Below are 17,064 nucleotides of genomic sequence, written 5' to 3' on the forward strand. Positions count from 1 at the left end.
ATATCTTACACTTTTTATACTTTTCACACCAATAATCTGGTATAGACATAAGTTTTTAAAAGGCGACATGGCACCTAGAGCCACCACAAAAGGCAAACCTAACTGTAAGACCGGTACGACTAATAAAATTTATTAAAACAATCTTTAGATTAATTCAAGATTCGGAGAGATACTGCCCAAATAGGCAAATATATTAACTTACCCATGGCTATTTAGAGCCTGACTGGTGTAACTGCAGCGGTTGCGGTTGCGGTTGCGAGAGTTTGTGGGTGCAGATGGTTGCGGTTTTAAGCGTTTTCTAGAGATTTGTACGACTGGTACAATTGTTAGAAATTGTTGCGTTTGCGGGACTCTCATGACTGGTAAACTACCAAACGCAATATCTGTTAAATAATAATTTAACAATATTTACATTTTATGTAATTATAAAAAATATTAAAAATCATAATAATATGATAAATATAAAATTTATATTTATAAAATCATATTATTCAATTTTAAAAATTTATAGAAAATATTTTAGTTTTGAATTTTTATAATATAAATTGAAATATAATATGAATACATTTTACAATTTCTATTATTTCAATTGAAATTTTTTATCGGATATTTTACTATTATTTTTATTTATTCTGTTTTTAAAGAAAAAAATTTACCCTCCCGCAACCGCCCGCAACCGCAAACGCTAGCTGGAACCAGCTTTTGATTTTAAGAGGTTCGGGGCGGTTTGAAGCGATTTATAGCGTTTTCTGTGATTGTTTCGAAACGCCAACAACCGCTATGAACCGCAAAAACTGCGTTTGCGGGTGGTAGCAAGAAAACCAGTCAGCCCCTTAATGGATAAAAGTCTTCTATTTCCCGGGAATATACTCTACGACAAGGGCATATATAGCAGCTAACGTGCATATTTATAATAATATTCAGGTAACATGAAATCAGATTTAAATATTGAAAATATGTTGACAATGGTATATATAGAACTATAAGTATAGTAAGTTATGCATTCGGATTCGGGCATATTCGTCCCGTCAATGCAACCAATTCAATAAGTCAGTCCTCTTCCGGGTCTTGTTATCATAATAAATCAACTTTGTTGTCATGTGGTTTTGTGCATCTTATAAATATATATGGTCGACAAAAAAAAAGTATATACTTTTAAGATCCCTTTAGTACTCTGCCGCCATGTTTATACAAGCTATTTACGTATATAAATTTATTGCTTATGGTCCATTTGAATATTCAAAAAGAAACTTATACATTTTCATTTGAAGATTAGTTTGAGCTCTTACACAGAACCGATATACCTCTGAAACAAAAAAAAACACAATAACAGATAACACATTGTTCTAATTTGAACACAATATGACTGAATTGTAATATGGACAGAACAAATCCCCAAAACTTGTTTTCCATATTTTCTTATTTCACATATGCGTTAATGTCAAGAATATAACAAGTAAACAAAATTGAAATAATAGAAAAACGAATAGAGCAACAATAATATGCAAATGAAAAAATGGCATGTATCCTGAATATTAATATATAGTATTGTTTCCGGTGCAAAACTCTATAGTCTATACACTCATTTAGTCACGGTATCACATTTTCTAACATGGGACACAATAACAGCACAATAAAAATGAATCGATACATTAGAGAGGGTACGTAAAACAAATTAATTTTTAGTGACATAATAATTGCGAGTAGAGGAAGACATCGCCGGCGAGCTACATCGGACTACCACCTCTTCGCTATGGCTTCCCGATCCTTCATCCACAATAATAGACGGCGTAAAATTGAAGTGGCTCGGCCACTGTGGCGCTGGTGGTGGGGCCATTGCTCCGTAGATCCCGGTGGTGGTGGTTGTGGTTGTGGTCGTTGTCGTGGTAGTGCCGCTAGTGCTGGCTCCTCTGGTGGTCTTTCCCGTAGAGTAGTCAGATTGTGGTACCCATAAACCCCCGACGACTACGAAATGTTGCTTTTGAGAGTTCCCGTTGTTAGGGACTGTTTGGCTTGGTCTTCTTCTATTGAGTCTATATTTCTATTATATATCCAGTTGAAAAAATAACATCAGTTTTGTCTAAAAATAGAGTTTCTACTGCCCTGAATTTATAATTCAAATAATAGAAAGAAAAGAAATGCACGCGTTACCTGTAAATGGCTTTTAACTTCATCATTTGTTAATCCATCAACCTTCATAAACTCCCTTATTTGCTTTGGCGTAGCTACTGCAAAATGGAACCAAAGTAAGTATACTAACTTAAAATTTGATGAACCCTAAATACAAACTTATTTACTAAATCGTTAGAAAATTATATACCCCGTATATAAATATTATCAAAAACGCACCATGAGGTCCACCTAAGTGTTGGAGAGCGTTCAAGAAGCGTCTATGCAACTGCGACGACCAACACCTTCTTTGCTTTCTCTCCGTCTCTCTTCTCCTTCGTTCGCCACTGTTAGCCATTGGATCTTCTCTCATACTTTCATCTCTCTTCACCTCCGTCTCCATCATCTGTTGCGACTGTTCCTGAAACTCAAAATGCAAATATTTAGATTGTCCTCGTGAGATTTGTCTTGAGGTTCGATATGGGTTCTCTAATATAGTTACCTCTTTTGGAAGAAGCGGGTCAGGTTGGTTCCAGAGCTGAACAGACTTAAGCCAATCAGACTTCATGTTCTTGTCCTCAGAATCATTTTCGGGGTCGTGATTTCCCTGCTCATCCTCTAATTCTTCTTCTACCTCTTCTTCATTGGAGGTCGATGAGTCTTTGATGGTAAGAAATTGTTCCAAGACAGGCGTACATTGTCCGGTTGTTTGCTCGGAGCATTCTGATTGTCCGTACACATTATCTGTGCCCGTCTCCGTTATTTCCCTCTTACACCTCTCGATCGCTTAACAAACAAAAGAAAAATATAAGTTTTTCATATATATTTTTATTTTTTTATTCGTTTTAATCAAGAAAAGGAAAACATAACTCGCAATCTCGAATTTATACGTACATTGGGTTACGAGGTCTAAGCAAAGAGGAAGTTCACGTTGGAAGACAAGAATCTTTCGACGTTCTTCTTCAAGAGCTTCGATGTATTGACCACATCTCTCCCGGTTGTAGTCCATAATGCTTAGCTTCTTAATCATGGTGCTTTAGGGATAAATTAATAATTCACCTCTAGTTTGAGATTTATTCTGTTTAGAGAAGAAGGATCAACACACACATATATATATGGCTCTATAAAGCCTCTCAAGGATCACTATCTTGATCGAATAAAAAACATAGTCGAATAAAAAACATAGTCGGCATTACAAGACGAATCTTGCGGTTCATGTTTTTATTTTTATATTTTATACGCCTTGATGTGCTTAAATATTATGTTTATAAAAGACACAACTAATATGGTTATATGTTTTGTTATGCTATAGTAGTAGATAGGGAGTGGTGAGTATTCGGTACTGTGATTCGGAGTTTTTAGTTATATAAGAATAAAAAAAGGCACTTGAAAATGTTAATAAAATATTGGTTTTTATTCTTCGAGATTTTTGTTTAAAATTGACTTTAAGAAAATAAAAGTCAAATACAAATGCTAAATTAAGTATAGTTTTTATATTACAGTTGTATTTATAAGAAATTGCAGTTGTCTTCTATAAAATATGAGGAAAGCTATAGTGGATTATTCATGCTACAAATCAAGTCAGATTTTATCATCTTGAACAAAAAAAGAATCAGTTTATCATCATTTGGTAATGGATACAGTCGGAGTCTCGCAAATTTTCCGGTATGGAATTAATAACATAGATTCATATTGATTATAAAAACAAACTCATTCCTATATTTTTGTGGAATGTATGAAAAATCGAATCTTTTGAGATTCATTTAGTCTTCTGGGGCGATTTAAACGGTTGCAGTCATTTTTTCTTGTTTTACGGGTTCTTTAGCCTCAATCAGTTTCCTACTCTCTTTTTCATTTTTTTTCATTAGAGTATTTCAACGTCTTTTCAGATTATTTTGAACTATGGTTTTAAAGATTCAAATGAAAATTATTCGCGGATCTCTTTATTTTGAAATAATATCTCATTTTAATACTTGTGTCCCATGTTTTATTGTTTTATTGTTTTTTTGTTATTGTTGTTCATCTTACCGTTTAATATACCAGTACTGGTTGTTATCTTTGAAGTGCTTTAGACTTGATTTTAATGATTTTGTGCACATAAAAAGTGATATCACATTTATGATTAAAAAATCATGCATAAAATGGAATGAGATGAAATAAAATTATATTTTCGTATTCCATAATTTCATTTATTTACATTCCTTTGAAAAAAAATCTTATTCTAGCAATAATCATATATCATACATAATTCACACAAATTATTTTTATTAGGAATTTTGGAATAAATGCTGGCTTGTTATATAGTAGTATTAAATATTTAGATAAGCCCGGAAAGAAAAGTGGCATGCATGAGCTTGCTATAGTGTACAGTACTAATTTACTGTACAAAATTGTCAAAATATGATGAGATTTAGGTTTTGTTAGAGGATGATCAAGAAACATGTATTGACTAATATATGACTTCAAACTCAAAAGCCAAATGTCTCTTCGTGAAGAAGCCAAATCATGGGAGAAAAAAAGGCTGTACAAGAAGATAACCTCACTTAAGTTTTTTCCCTCTCTGTCCTTTCATGCAAAATAAAATGCCGTTATCCACCACTTGGATTCACATATATTCTATAGAAAATTGACTTTGTTGAATTCGTTCTATATATCTATTTTTTCTTTTCTGTATATGTATGTGTATAATATATTTGACTTTAGACCGGTAATATTAACTAGTTGAATCTTTATCATTACCAAGTAAAACATGAAAAAAAACACACATAACGTGTTGGACTGTATTAGCAAAGATCCTCATGCTTCATTCCAAGTTTCCAAGATAATGGTACGCCAATGCCTTTCACAATCAACAGTAGTTTTGATTCGTACATACTTTTATTTTCCTTTATATTGTTTAGATGATATTTTCATGTAAAAAAAGAAGACATCACTAACGATCTAGCTGTTACCTTTAATGATTATTATCGTGCCAATAAGCTTGAATTCGGTGATTATTGAGTCAATTCGTTTTTGATTAGATTGGAAATTGTGAAATGAGTTGGCACATCCTATCGGTGTATTTCTCTATTTGCTTTCAATTGACTCTTCAGAGGCTCAGGAGTTATCTTAATGGCTCACATCTACTCACATCAAACCACATGCAATCACATTGTAAAACGACGCCGTCTTTGAACCTGTTTGCATTGCTTACCATTTCCAAGCCCAATAGGGCCATATGTTGGACAGCCATATTTAAGCCTTTCACAGTAGTAGACTATTTTGTCCAGTACACTCTTTAAAATTTTCAGGACGTCACCAGATTTACAATTTATTTTATCAATCGAGCATCAAATTAAATTACACTATATACTCTACATTAGACGTTCATGTTTTCTTATGACAGGTGAAAGGGATTTTTAGACAAAAAGGTAAAAAGGATAAGCAAATGTTGGGATTATGAAAGAATAGTTGTGAGGTAAAAAAACGGGAAAATAAAATTATAACAACAGGAATGAAAAGGAAACATTGAAAAATAACTTTCGTGTGTTCATCAATTCCACGGATTTTCATTGATATACAAAAAAACAGTTTAAACTAATTAATAAATATAATGTGACAGAATAGGGAGAGATACACAGGAGATGAGGGAGCTACAGTTTGGTTTCAGCCGTACTATTTTGTGTTTTTCTGCTTCGGATTCTTTAAAGTTTCAGAATCTAACTGCCTCAATCAACCAAAAATATGAAAAGAATTTGATCAGACCAAGATTTCAAATAATATATGTTTGTGTGATTCTTCGCTAACTTTTTTTCTCTCTCTCTACGACATTGTTTTAAGGTTTTTCTTCGATATGTCTAATCAAAATAGAAAGTACTTATTTACCAAAAAAAAAAAAAGAAAGTACCTCAGTTTAAAGTCTCGTGGACTATTTAGCGAGGTTAGAAGATTCTGTTTAAACAGTTACCAACAACGTACAGTCGACAATCATGTTAATCTAATTATACTGATGCAGCAATAGAGAAAACACGTATCTTGAAAATGGTTGCAACTAGTCCAGTAATTTAATTTCTGGGCTTATTTGCCAAATAACCCCAAAAAATTATCTTTGTAGAGAGAAAAGATAGAGAGATAGAAAGAAAAAATAGGAAAAAGAAGGTAATTTTGGTTAGTTAGTGAATTTGTGTTTTTGTTATTTGGCCTAATTTCCCTTGATTTATAGCACAAACCTTAAAAGTTAAAACCAATGTCCTTTTCTGACTATAGGAAGGCTGGTCAAATGTTTTTTTTTTGGCTGGTCAAATGTTTCACATCGACATGTACAAGAGTTAATTTTTTCATCAGGCATAAAATAACTGGTTTTAACAGCAAAACTTGAATAGACTCACTGAATATTAATGAAACAAAAACACTAAAATATCTACTTTAGAAGTATAAATGAAGTTTTAAAAGTCTGTCACTATTCAGAAAATATTGAAACCCTAATTTACATAAATCCCAAATGGAAATGTAAATTAAATAATAAAATATCATAACACTTGATCCATTTTTTTACAAACTCATGTTTTCACAATACATCACAGAAAAATAATATCCTCATTAGTTACGTTAAACAGATTCAAACACAGGTAACCTCTTTCGAAGAGAAAAAAAAACTTATACCACATGCATTTAGCATTAACTGTAGCATTGAAGCAAAGCAAAAAGTACACTTTTCGCCAAACTTTACATTCCAGTTCCATTAACAAGCAAATAAGTAAACTTCCCCACTTTCCTTATATTTTAAACTAAAGTAAAAAGTGTGAGAATAGTTTAGGGCCTTTAGGCCTTTAGGGTGTCTTGTGGTAGCATAGATTTATTTTAAAAATTAAATATGGGAACTTTAATAATATCATCATCACTGAGACTATCACTATCTCAGTAAGTTGGTTCAGAACCTAGATGATGAAAGTGGAGAGAGACAGAAGCTTTCGCATCTACAGTTAACGCCACGTTTCTCCATGTCTATTGCCTTTCTTTTTTATCAGAGTGTACTCTCACCTTTCTTTTTTGGTTTCTGATTTGGGAGGAGAGTAAATGGTCACTCAGATAATATATAGCATAAATGTATTAAATAGATTAAAAGAAACTGAAAGAGAGAAGTCGTGAAACCAAGGATGGTTTTGAGATCCTAGAAAGTAGACCGAGTTCCAAGTGAAATAGTACATTCTTTGCTAATAATGAGTGACAGATTCCCACATTAATTTTTTAACTTAGAACATTTTCCTCACGTTATATAAATATATTTGTATCCATGTCCGATATTTTGGAACGTGGTTCGTTCGGCTATGAATCACTAGGCAATACAAAATTCAAATGTAAATGTTACGGTTCACTCGGTTTTTTCTCTAGTATATGGTAACACGTAAATATGATTCATTCCGTTTTCTATCTAGTATGATGGTAAAAATTCAAAAATTTCTCGATAAGGATTACACAGCTAAGATAATAAGAATATGCATAATTTCATATGTATATTTTTTAAGAAGTTACGTTTTTAAGAAATAAAACGTTTTATTTCTTCCTTTTGCGACCAATTAAGAATACTTCTATTTTTGTTAACTAATGGAGCTCCAAACTTTAGATTTTACATTCCTTGGTTATATCATACAGTATATAATACTCTCTCTGTTTTTAAAAGATGCATGTTCTGGAAAAAATATTTGTTTAAAAAAAGATGTATTTTTTATGTTTTCTATATAAAAATTGCAATTTTCAATAAAATTAATTGAATTTATTGAAAGATTATTGGTTAAAATGCATTGAAATTTGATATTTTTTAAAAACAATGCATGATTAATGTGTTTTCTTAATATGTGTGAAAACTCTAAAACATACATATTTAAAAAACAGAGGGAGTAGATCTTTTGACACGAGATTTTTGTTTCAAACACAACACTTCATTAAATTGAACTACGACTGAAAACAATTTTTGGTTTTGTTTTTTCTTGTAACATCACCCATGGGGCTCCATTCATCGATAATGATAGTCGTCTTATGAAAGCTGTTTATGTTTGATATAAAAAACTCATTCTGTACGTATATCAATTGTAGTTCTTAAATACAATCCTAACTCTGTCCTATGTAATAGTGTACCCCCTCTATTTCAAAATATTAATTAGTACTCCCTCCGTTTCGATTTAAATGTCGTTCTGGAGCAAAATTTCCGTTTCAAAATAAGTGTCGTCTTATGATTTCAATGCAAAATTTATTAATAAGATTCTCCAATTCATTTTTCTATTGGTTAAAATATGGTTAGTTGTATAGGTAATTGTGTTTTTATTTTGGGAATATACAAAATCATATGTTTTATTAATACGTGTGCATAAACCTAAAACGACAAATAAAATGAAACGGAAGGAGTACATGTTTTGAGTTTTTCACACTTATTAGTAAAACACATTAAAATTTTAGTATTAAATGTATATATTTTTATGATCATGTTTTTCCATAACTTTCAATCAATCAAAATTTAATAAATACAATTAATTTTTTGAAATTTAATATTTATCATTATTACCTATTGATAAAATTGCATTGAAAAAGTAAAATATACATTTTTTGAAACATTTTTCTCTAAAACATGTATTAATTTGAAACGAAGGGATTAATAACGAAGGGAACATTGAAAGGTTACCAATATATATTTCATATCCAAAACGTTAAAAGATACATCCCACAAACATTAATCACGATTCATGACTAATGAGTACGTATCTTATGTTTTGGCACCAAACATGGGTCTGCAACTCACTCACACATCAATTTACGAGGATTGAATAAAAGTGAAAGTAAGTACAAAATAAATAACCATTTATTAGTTACCAATTCGTCCAGCCTCCATTGTCTTTCTCCACCATTTCCTGAAACCATCTTCTCTATTATATCTCCTTCTCTCTCCTCAATGTATAGTAATAACCAATATTGCATCTCCGGCGACGAAGACTCCGTAGTCCTCCGCCTTGGACCTCCTGGTCAACAATACCCTAACCATCACAAACCCACCAGCACTAAACCTTCTTCGAATCATGAAAGCTATCATGATCTCCCTTTAACAAACCCTAATGAAGTCACCGTAGCTCTTCATATCGGACCTCCGGTTTCCGAAAAAGATACCAGCGGGGACAACCATGAGGGTTTGACGGCGAGGCAGGGACAGTATTGGATTCCTTCTCTTTCTCAGATCCTTGTTGGTCCCACTCAGTTCTCTTGTTCTGTCTGTAACAAAACTTTCAACCGCTTCAATAACATGCAGGTTTGAATATCATTATATACTATTCATACTACAAAACTTATGTAATTATCATTACGGGAAATTTTCTTGATCTGACTCCCATTTATATCCCTAGTTCCTTTTAGTTCCACATTTATTACTATCTACATAAATAATCTGTTATGTGTTGCTAGCTGATTTAAAATCGTTATAAAAAGCATTATAAAAATAAATAAATTATCAACTTTTTTTTGTTGAATAACTTCGAATCTATACCTCTCTGCGTTTCAAGGATATCAGCTAGACAAAAATTTATCTCATATTATCTTCATAAATACTAGTTATGTTAACCATATATGTGTATATAATTATCATGTTTTCCTAAATATTTCTATAATCGTCAAGATGATTTATAATCGACGAAGTAAATGTTCATGATAGATGAACTTGACGTGAAACATGAAATAACCAAATGACTATTTTATTTAAGTTACATCTTTCGTTTTTTCTTTCTGAAGATGCATATGTGGGGTCATGGTTCGCAATACCGAAAGGGTCCAGAGTCTCTGAGAGGGACGAAATCATCATCTTCGATACTAAGGCTGCCATGCTACTGTTGCGCAGAAGGTTGTAAGAATAACATAGACCATCCAAGAGCAAAGCCTCTCAAAGACTTTAGAACGCTCCAAACGCATTACAAGCGAAAGCACGGAGCGAAACCTTTTCGTTGCCGCAAAAAGTGCGAGAAGACGTTTGCGGTGAGAGGCGATTGGAGAACGCACGAGAAGAACTGTGGGAAGGTGTGGTTTTGCGTTTGCGGATCGGATTTTAAGCATAAGAGGTCTCTCAAAGATCACGTCAGGGCTTTTGGCGATGGTCATGCGGCTCACACTGTAGGTGATCGTGTTGTATCACTTGGAGATGGAGAAGAAGAAGATGATGATGACGATTATATGGAGGACGAAGATGAACGAGGCGATGATGATGAAGAAGAAGAAAATGGTAATGGAGAAAGTGGTCGTGGAGAGAAGAACTGTGGGATTAGATATGAACAATTTCGCCGTTATGGTCAAATCTCTAATGATAATTACTAATTAAGTGGCCAATTTAATTATGATCGATGGGTTTTATGTAGGGCTTATTTTAAGTTAGGAGTGGTAGTATATTATATACCTCTTCATTACGTTAGCGAACTTAAAAGTACCTTTTTATTATGAGTTCCCGAAATATCTGTGGCGTTGGATTATAAGTGCTTCTAACCTTGTCAATGTTGTCATAGCTCCATCAGACAGTTAATCTGTCTTCTTAGCTCAGAAGTTTTCCTACGTACCTTAAAAAAGCAATGGGTTAGATACATTAATTAGTACTCGGGTTGATTCAACCTAGCAAGAAACTTATCTCTTGAAAACATTTGCGATAACATATATACATAAACGTTTTTTTTTTCATTGCTATACAGTATAACGTGTACATGCTAAGCAATCTATGGACATAAAAGCTGGTATTTACGAGCAATCCACAATACGCATATGTCCTTAGTGTTGTCCTAAGTTAGAATTCCGATTGTAGTAGTTAACGTTCGGTAAACGGATAGATCAAGCATATTCTTGGACTACAAAATGATGATTTATATAAACGACATCTACAACGTAAATTAAAATGAAAATATGCTGTAGTGAAAATAAAAGAGCGCACCTCTGTGATAAATAATGGAGGTAAGATATAATGGTAATTACATCGTCGAAAGTGGCAGTTCGAATTATCCAAACACAGAAACTGTCTGTTGTCACTTTATGTAGTGATGTCTAACGTTACACACATTTGTCTATGTTACATTTGGAGAGAGAAATTTCACGACTCTTAAGGTTACTTCAGTTTCTCTGTCACTCTCCCTCCCTCTATCATTTTCTTTATTTTATCTAATCATTTCTCTATAGCATCATGCTATATGTGATTTTTGTCAAAAGAAAATAAATACAAAGTGATTATTTTTACAACACACTGTTATAACAGAAAAACTACGTAAGCTGGTTAAACTGTCAGACTACTTGTCATAAATAACTTGATTCGAATATAAATAAAATGTTGTGTAGAACTTTTGGTTTCAAACTTTGAGTAAACTGATCCTACAAGGTACGGAGTATTAAATGTTGTTTTGGAAATTATAAACTGATAGTAGATACTCCATCCGTTTCATTTTAATTATCGTTTTAGATTTATGCACACATATTAATAAAACATATAATTTTATATATTTTCAAGATAAAAACACAATAACCTATACACTTAACTATATTTTGACCAATAAAAAAATAGACAGAAGAATCTTATTAATAAATTTTGCATTGAAATTCGAAAACGATACTTATTTTGAAACGAAATTTTTTCTCTAGAACGACAACTAATCTGAAACGGAAGGAGTATTATTTTAAAAAAAAATCTGATAGATATTCTCTCCGTTTCTTGGTCACTTTGATATTTTTTACAAAGATTAAAAAATTGTATAATAGACTAATATATATATATATATATATATTTAATATATAATTAATTACATGAAAATGATTTAAATAAGAATCTATTGATTTTTTAAAAAAATAAAAAATAGATTTAATGTACAAAATACATTAAAAATATAAAATAAAATTAATGTTAAAATAAAATAAAAAATTTAAAATAACGTTTATTATAAAACAGAGGAAGTATTGAAAGAGTACATGATATTCCATCTAATATAATTCCATAGAAGTGTGCAGTAAATACAATTTATATTTTTAAAAAAGTTAGTACATAGGAAAAAAGGAAAATATTAATATCTCGTCTATCAAAATATTATTTATTGGAAATATATTATTCATTTTGTTGTGGGGAACTAATTTTCTTGTGAAATAAATGGGTGTATCAGTATATAAGTTACGTTATAATTCTTCAAAATATTATTTTTATGAGTTTGAGGCTCTGAGCTCGAAAATGGCCACGCGCCTAACAAGCCAAACTTTCCATACATGGAAGTTTTACATTAAGGTGGCTCGAAAATCTAAACCCTAAAAACTCAAACTAAAATTAATTAAATATCTGATTGGATTAAAATTTTGGTATCTAAATAATTGTTCTAAATTCGGTTCGAACTAAAATATTTCAGTTATCCAAATTATTTTTATATACTTGAATATATTAGTTATTTTTAAATTTAATATCCAAAATATTTAAAATGTACAAGATATTTTAAAGTTGTCTAAAATATTTTAAAATATATTAAAATAGTCAAAAATAAATATCTAAAATGGTTAAAAATACTAAAAACATTAAAAATACTTTAAATATCTATTGATTCTCGAACCAAATATTCAAGACATACCAATTTTTATATTAAGTTTAGGAATATTGGTTTACATTATTTAAATTTATATTTTAAAAAATAATTTTTATCTTGAAATTTTGAGAATTTAAATGTTTTATAAACTTTAAAAATTTCAAATAATTTAAATGGATTATTCAACCTGGACCGAACCTGTAAAGATTTAAATTGAACCCGAAGCGAAATTCTTAAATATTTAAATGAGGCTAAAATCTTTGAAAATTTGAAACTCGAATATAACTAAAATGAATGGGTGCCCATCCTCTTTTACATGGTAATACCACGATAAAAATCTACAAAATATAATAGTCTTGATCACATAACGAGAAGCGGCTCTATAATACCCATTTTAAGCTCAATATGAAACCTTTTAACTAAAAGCCCAACAATTAAGCGCATTATGCTATAAATTGTTATAGCAGTGTTAAAATAATGGATAAATATATAGGCCCAATATGGTCTCATAGCTAAATGGACATTAGGTGTATGAGAAAGAGTTCTAAAATGCCAATAAAACATAGGCCCCTTAAGTAAATAAGATCCAAAGAGATCAACTGAGACGGTTAACAGTAACATTTTGAACTGTGCCACCGGGCTGAGCGGTCGCCTTCACATCCTGTGACGGCTCAACATGTTTTCCGGTGAGCTTTATCAGCTTCCCAAAAGTGAGGTCAGGACCGGCTGTGTGCGTGGCCATGTTACACGTTTTTGTGGTTCCAATAACTTTGATAGTCGGTTTTGCAAAACCTTTATGGATTTATTATTATTCAGTAATCGTATATAAAAAACAAATGAACACCATGACATGTAAGAGTTTAAATGGCTAACTAGTTGTGAAAGTTTGTCCCTCGACTATATGCACATGCTCATTGTTTCCCTGCAGATTGATTGAAAAATGAACACCATGACATGTAAGAGTTTAAATTGCTAACTAGTTGTGAAAGTTTGTCCCTCGACCATATATGCACATGCTCATCGTTTCCCTGCAAATTGATCAAAAAAAGAGCAATCAAATGATAATTTTTTTGGACTTCCAATTTAAAATCAATTGATAATAGTATTAATAACCATTAATTTCACACAATCCATCATACATCTATGAAATTGATCGGACAATTGTCCGAACCAGATTAATGAATCAGGACGTTGGTCTAAATTTTTTTGCGCTTTCAACTAAAAATCAATTGACAATAAGTGAAATAACCAAAATCTCTTATATATTACTCAAATTTCATATATATTTTTAATGTAGGATCTTCTCTCCAACACCTTTTATATTTCATATATATTTACAATCAAGCTGGAATCATAGCCTTTTATATGTATTATGTATATTACATTTCCTTTTCGGTAAAATATGTATATTACATTCGATTACTTTATCTTATATATGCCTCAAAGGACAAATTAGGGTGATCATTACCAAACGTTAATTGGCGAACATGTATATTCTACCATCTGACCGGTGAATCGTACAAAAATGAATATATATAGTTTGATATCAAACTATAAGAATGAATTAGTATTGCGTTTAAAAAAAAAAGTGTTTCAGAAAAAGAAGAAGAATGAATTAGTATTAGATTATGTTGTTGCTTGGGACTTATCGTCTTGTAATTTTAACCTATTCCCCTGATGTATTATTACTCGAATTCAACTTTATATATATGTGGATGTGTTCTCGAATTGTGTGGGCATCAGTTAATTGTTTGATACAAAATTTATTCTATACTCGAATAATGTTGCCGTTCATGAACTGAAGAAAACCCATATAGATGAAACATTCCTAAGATCAAATACATATCTACGTACTAATACGCACATTCCATACCATTAACAAACAAACAAACTTCAGTTCATTCCCTAAATCATTTTGTAAGAAACATTATTCAACAAAAATTGAAATGTGAGTCGTTTTGACCATTCAATTTTCGTTCAAAAATCATTTATAAATTGTTTATCTCTTTTGCTATGTGAATCGGAGTACGATATATCATAATTATATGTATTCAGAATCAGCACAGTGGTCATGTCGCAGCTATGAAAAAGTAATTCGTTGGAAACTTATGTTCTAATAACGCTTCAAAACTTGGCTTATATATCAATAAGACAGCATTTTCTAAATTACTACTCGACTCATTGCTAGAACATCGGTTATATTATTAGTCATGGAATCTTTCGTATGAACGTCACTAATTAACATAAGCAGTTGATACAAGACAACATTTTCTAAATTACTACTCGACTCATTGCTAGAACATCGGTTATATTATTAGTCGTGGTATCTTTCGTATGAACGTCACCAATTAACATAAGCAGTAGTAGCTAATGCATACATATGTGTTCTACATACACATGAAATAGAAAGAAACGAAGCGAGATAAGGTAATTAAAAACATTCTCATGTTAGTAAAACTCTCGAGAGAGATCTAAATAACCCTTTATTCTATATAATATAATATAATATACAGTTCATCATTACAAGAAAAAGAACTCATGAACCTTTGGTAATAAGTAGAAACTGATGCAACTGAAAAAGAGATCGAAAGTGGAATTAAAGAAAAAAACTATTGAAACAAAATGAAAGAGGAGTTGTTACGAGGCGTGAAAGATGCGTTGTTTCTTGCTACACACCAACGATAACATCTCAGTATCGTTCACTCTCTTGTTCCCTACGACGTCGTTTCTTGAACTCTCCGGTGAAATATTGACTCCGAATAGTCTCAAAACCCGACCCGTTTCTACATCCGGTCCGGATCTCAACTTCCACCCAATATATAGCTGTTGATCTTGACCGTCGGATCTGCTGAAACTAACCACATCACCAGCACGTAGATTCTTCTCCTTAACGAACCGGCTCCAACCTTTGGTCAACACATAGCTTTGGCTACTGTTCCAATACGAGTAACGGAACCTCCACACTTTCCCCGTCACGTCCTCGAAGTTCAGCAGCACTCCTTTAACGGAAACGTTGCTCGGCGGTAACGGAAAGTGTTTCTCCGCGTGGTGTTTCGGTATAACAAGACGGTTTAGCTTCCCAACGTCGCTTGGCGTTACCGCTTTCTCAAAGAGAGCCTCCGCTGATCTGAACTCCGTCGTGGAAACACCGTCGCCGTTAACCGACGACGTCAACGTCCTAGCCGTGTTTCCGTTACCGTTTCTTCGCCGTTTACTCTGCTCGAGCTCCTCGCTATACGTATGCTTCCTCAGCATATCGACGATCTCGGCTTTCGAATGAGAATTCAAGAACTCGACCTCTCCGTCGTCGAGCCTTGCCTCTTTGAAGTTCGTGACGGCGTCTCGTCCTCGGAACCGGTAAACCGCAACGTCGTAAGAACGCGCCGCCTCGTCTTCCTCGTTGAAAGTACCGAGCCACACGCGCTGGTGCTTCTCGTAAATCTGAGCTCCCCACCGTCCGTTAGGCTGAGGAACCACGCCTTTGTACTTGGACGACGGAAGCTTCCTCGACTCCGCCTCAGCTCCGTTCTCCGAATCTAGCACCACGCTAGATCCACTTCCCATCCTGTGCAGATTCACCGACGACTTTACCGACGTCACCGCCGGAGTTATCGCCGGGGTTTCGCATATGGAACCTGTACTCGTTGTACTCTCGTCTACGCTACTCACTTCCATTGACTTCTTGAAATTTTTTGTTCTGTTTCTTGAAACTTTCTTATGGAAAAAATGGAGAGACAAGAAAATGTATTTTTGAGAGATAGTCTGATGTTGTGTTTGTGGTGTGTGTATGTATGTGTGTGTGCATATATAGAAAGAAGGAGAGAGAGTGAAGGGAGGGAAATAAGAAACAGCAAGTGTCACATATGATATTATTTTATTGTCACTTTTTATTTGGGTAACACATAAAAATAATATCTGTAGAATGCGTGTTTCAGGGGAGTAATTATAATATATGGGCAGGTGTATGGGAAGTAACATGGGTTGTGTGTATGGGTCAACTTAACACACAATGACCCCAAAGGAAGCTTCGTGGGAGCATATGAAATAGCTAATACTACAAATATACTATGATGATTCGCATTTACTTTGGTTACTATATTAGGTCAATGCATGGCTCATTGCGCTGTTAAAATATTATACGTTGTTTTAGTTAGTTGAATGCAAAATAAATATTATGAGTATATGAACAAATTTAGAAATGAATATGTTGTGGGCTGTGTGCATGGGAACGTGGGTCCGACGTGTGGACCAGGATTAGATAAAGGGTCCACGTGAAAAATTGACATCCTTTTACCAAAGTTCATCCCCCCTGAGTTTTGATGCTTCTTTATAAATAATAACGATAATAATATAAAGAAAAAAACAATAACCAAAATAGTATTGGATTTGATTATCGTGTTGAGATTTTGTT

The 17,064-nt window shown here is 32.8% G+C and overlaps 3 protein-coding genes across 4 annotated transcripts; 1 reads left to right on the plus strand and 2 right to left on the minus strand.

Annotated features, from left to right (window-relative positions):
• Nucleotides 1–1,531: 1,531 nt before the first annotated feature.
• On the minus strand, nt 1,532–3,182 carry LOC130498488 (transcription factor HRS1-like). Of its 2 annotated transcripts, XM_056991933.1 has the most exons (5): nt 3,004–3,182; nt 2,612–2,895; nt 2,350–2,530; nt 2,152–2,228; nt 1,532–2,041 (listed from the first exon to the last, which is right to left on the minus strand). In XM_056991933.1, exons 1-5 carry the CDS (start codon nt 3,137–3,139, stop codon nt 1,676–1,678), a joined length of 1,044 nt encoding a protein of 347 aa, XP_056847913.1. In that variant the 5' UTR covers nt 3,140–3,182; the 3' UTR covers nt 1,532–1,675. The 2 variants fall into 2 exon arrangements, with proteins under 2 accessions (XP_056847913.1, XP_056847885.1); XM_056991905.1 differs by having other exon boundaries at nt 2,350–2,895.
• A 5,795-nt stretch (nt 3,183–8,977) lies between these two features.
• Nucleotides 8,978–10,472, plus strand: LOC108814501 (zinc finger protein WIP6-like). The gene is made up of 2 exons (XM_018587090.2): nt 8,978–9,382; nt 9,859–10,472. Exons 1-2 carry the CDS (start codon nt 9,032–9,034, stop codon nt 10,432–10,434), a joined length of 927 nt encoding a protein of 308 aa, XP_018442592.1. The 5' UTR covers nt 8,978–9,031; the 3' UTR covers nt 10,435–10,472.
• Nucleotides 10,473–15,119: 4,647 nt separating this feature from the next.
• Nucleotides 15,120–16,449, minus strand: LOC108814602 (AP2/ERF and B3 domain-containing transcription factor RAV1). The gene has a single exon (XM_018587209.2). It carries the CDS (start codon nt 16,326–16,328, stop codon nt 15,291–15,293), a length of 1,038 nt encoding a protein of 345 aa, XP_018442711.1. The 5' UTR covers nt 16,329–16,449; the 3' UTR covers nt 15,120–15,290.
• Nucleotides 16,450–17,064: the final 615 nt, after the last annotated feature.

The sequence above is a fragment of the Raphanus sativus genome, chromosome 1, assembly GCF_000801105.2.
Source record: "Raphanus sativus cultivar WK10039 chromosome 1, ASM80110v3, whole genome shotgun sequence".
Classification (NCBI taxonomy): Eukaryota; Viridiplantae; Streptophyta; class Magnoliopsida; order Brassicales; family Brassicaceae; genus Raphanus; species Raphanus sativus.

Excerpts from the sequence above, each read along its gene's own strand:
- LOC130498488 (XM_056991905.1), bottom strand. The coding sequence starts at position 3,139 with ATGATTAAGAAGCTAAGCATTATGGACTACAACCGGGAGAGATGTGGT. Across the intron at positions 2,896-3,003 it reads CTTAGACCTCGTAACCCAAT|CGATCGAGAGGTGTAAGAGG; the intron begins GTACGTATAAAT and ends TTGTTTGTTAAG. Across the intron at positions 2,042-2,151 it reads AAGTTAAAAGCCATTTACAG|AAATATAGACTCAATAGAAG; the intron begins GTAACGCGTGCA and ends GATATATAATAG.
- LOC108814501 (XM_018587090.2), top strand. The coding sequence starts at position 9,032 with ATGTATAGTAATAACCAATATTGCATCTCCGGCGACGAAGACTCCGTA. Across the intron at positions 9,383-9,858 it reads ACCGCTTCAATAACATGCAG|ATGCATATGTGGGGTCATGG; the intron begins GTTTGAATATCA and ends TTCTTTCTGAAG.
- LOC108814602 (XM_018587209.2), bottom strand. The coding sequence starts at position 16,328 with ATGGAAGTGAGTAGCGTAGACGAGAGTACAACGAGTACAGGTTCCATA.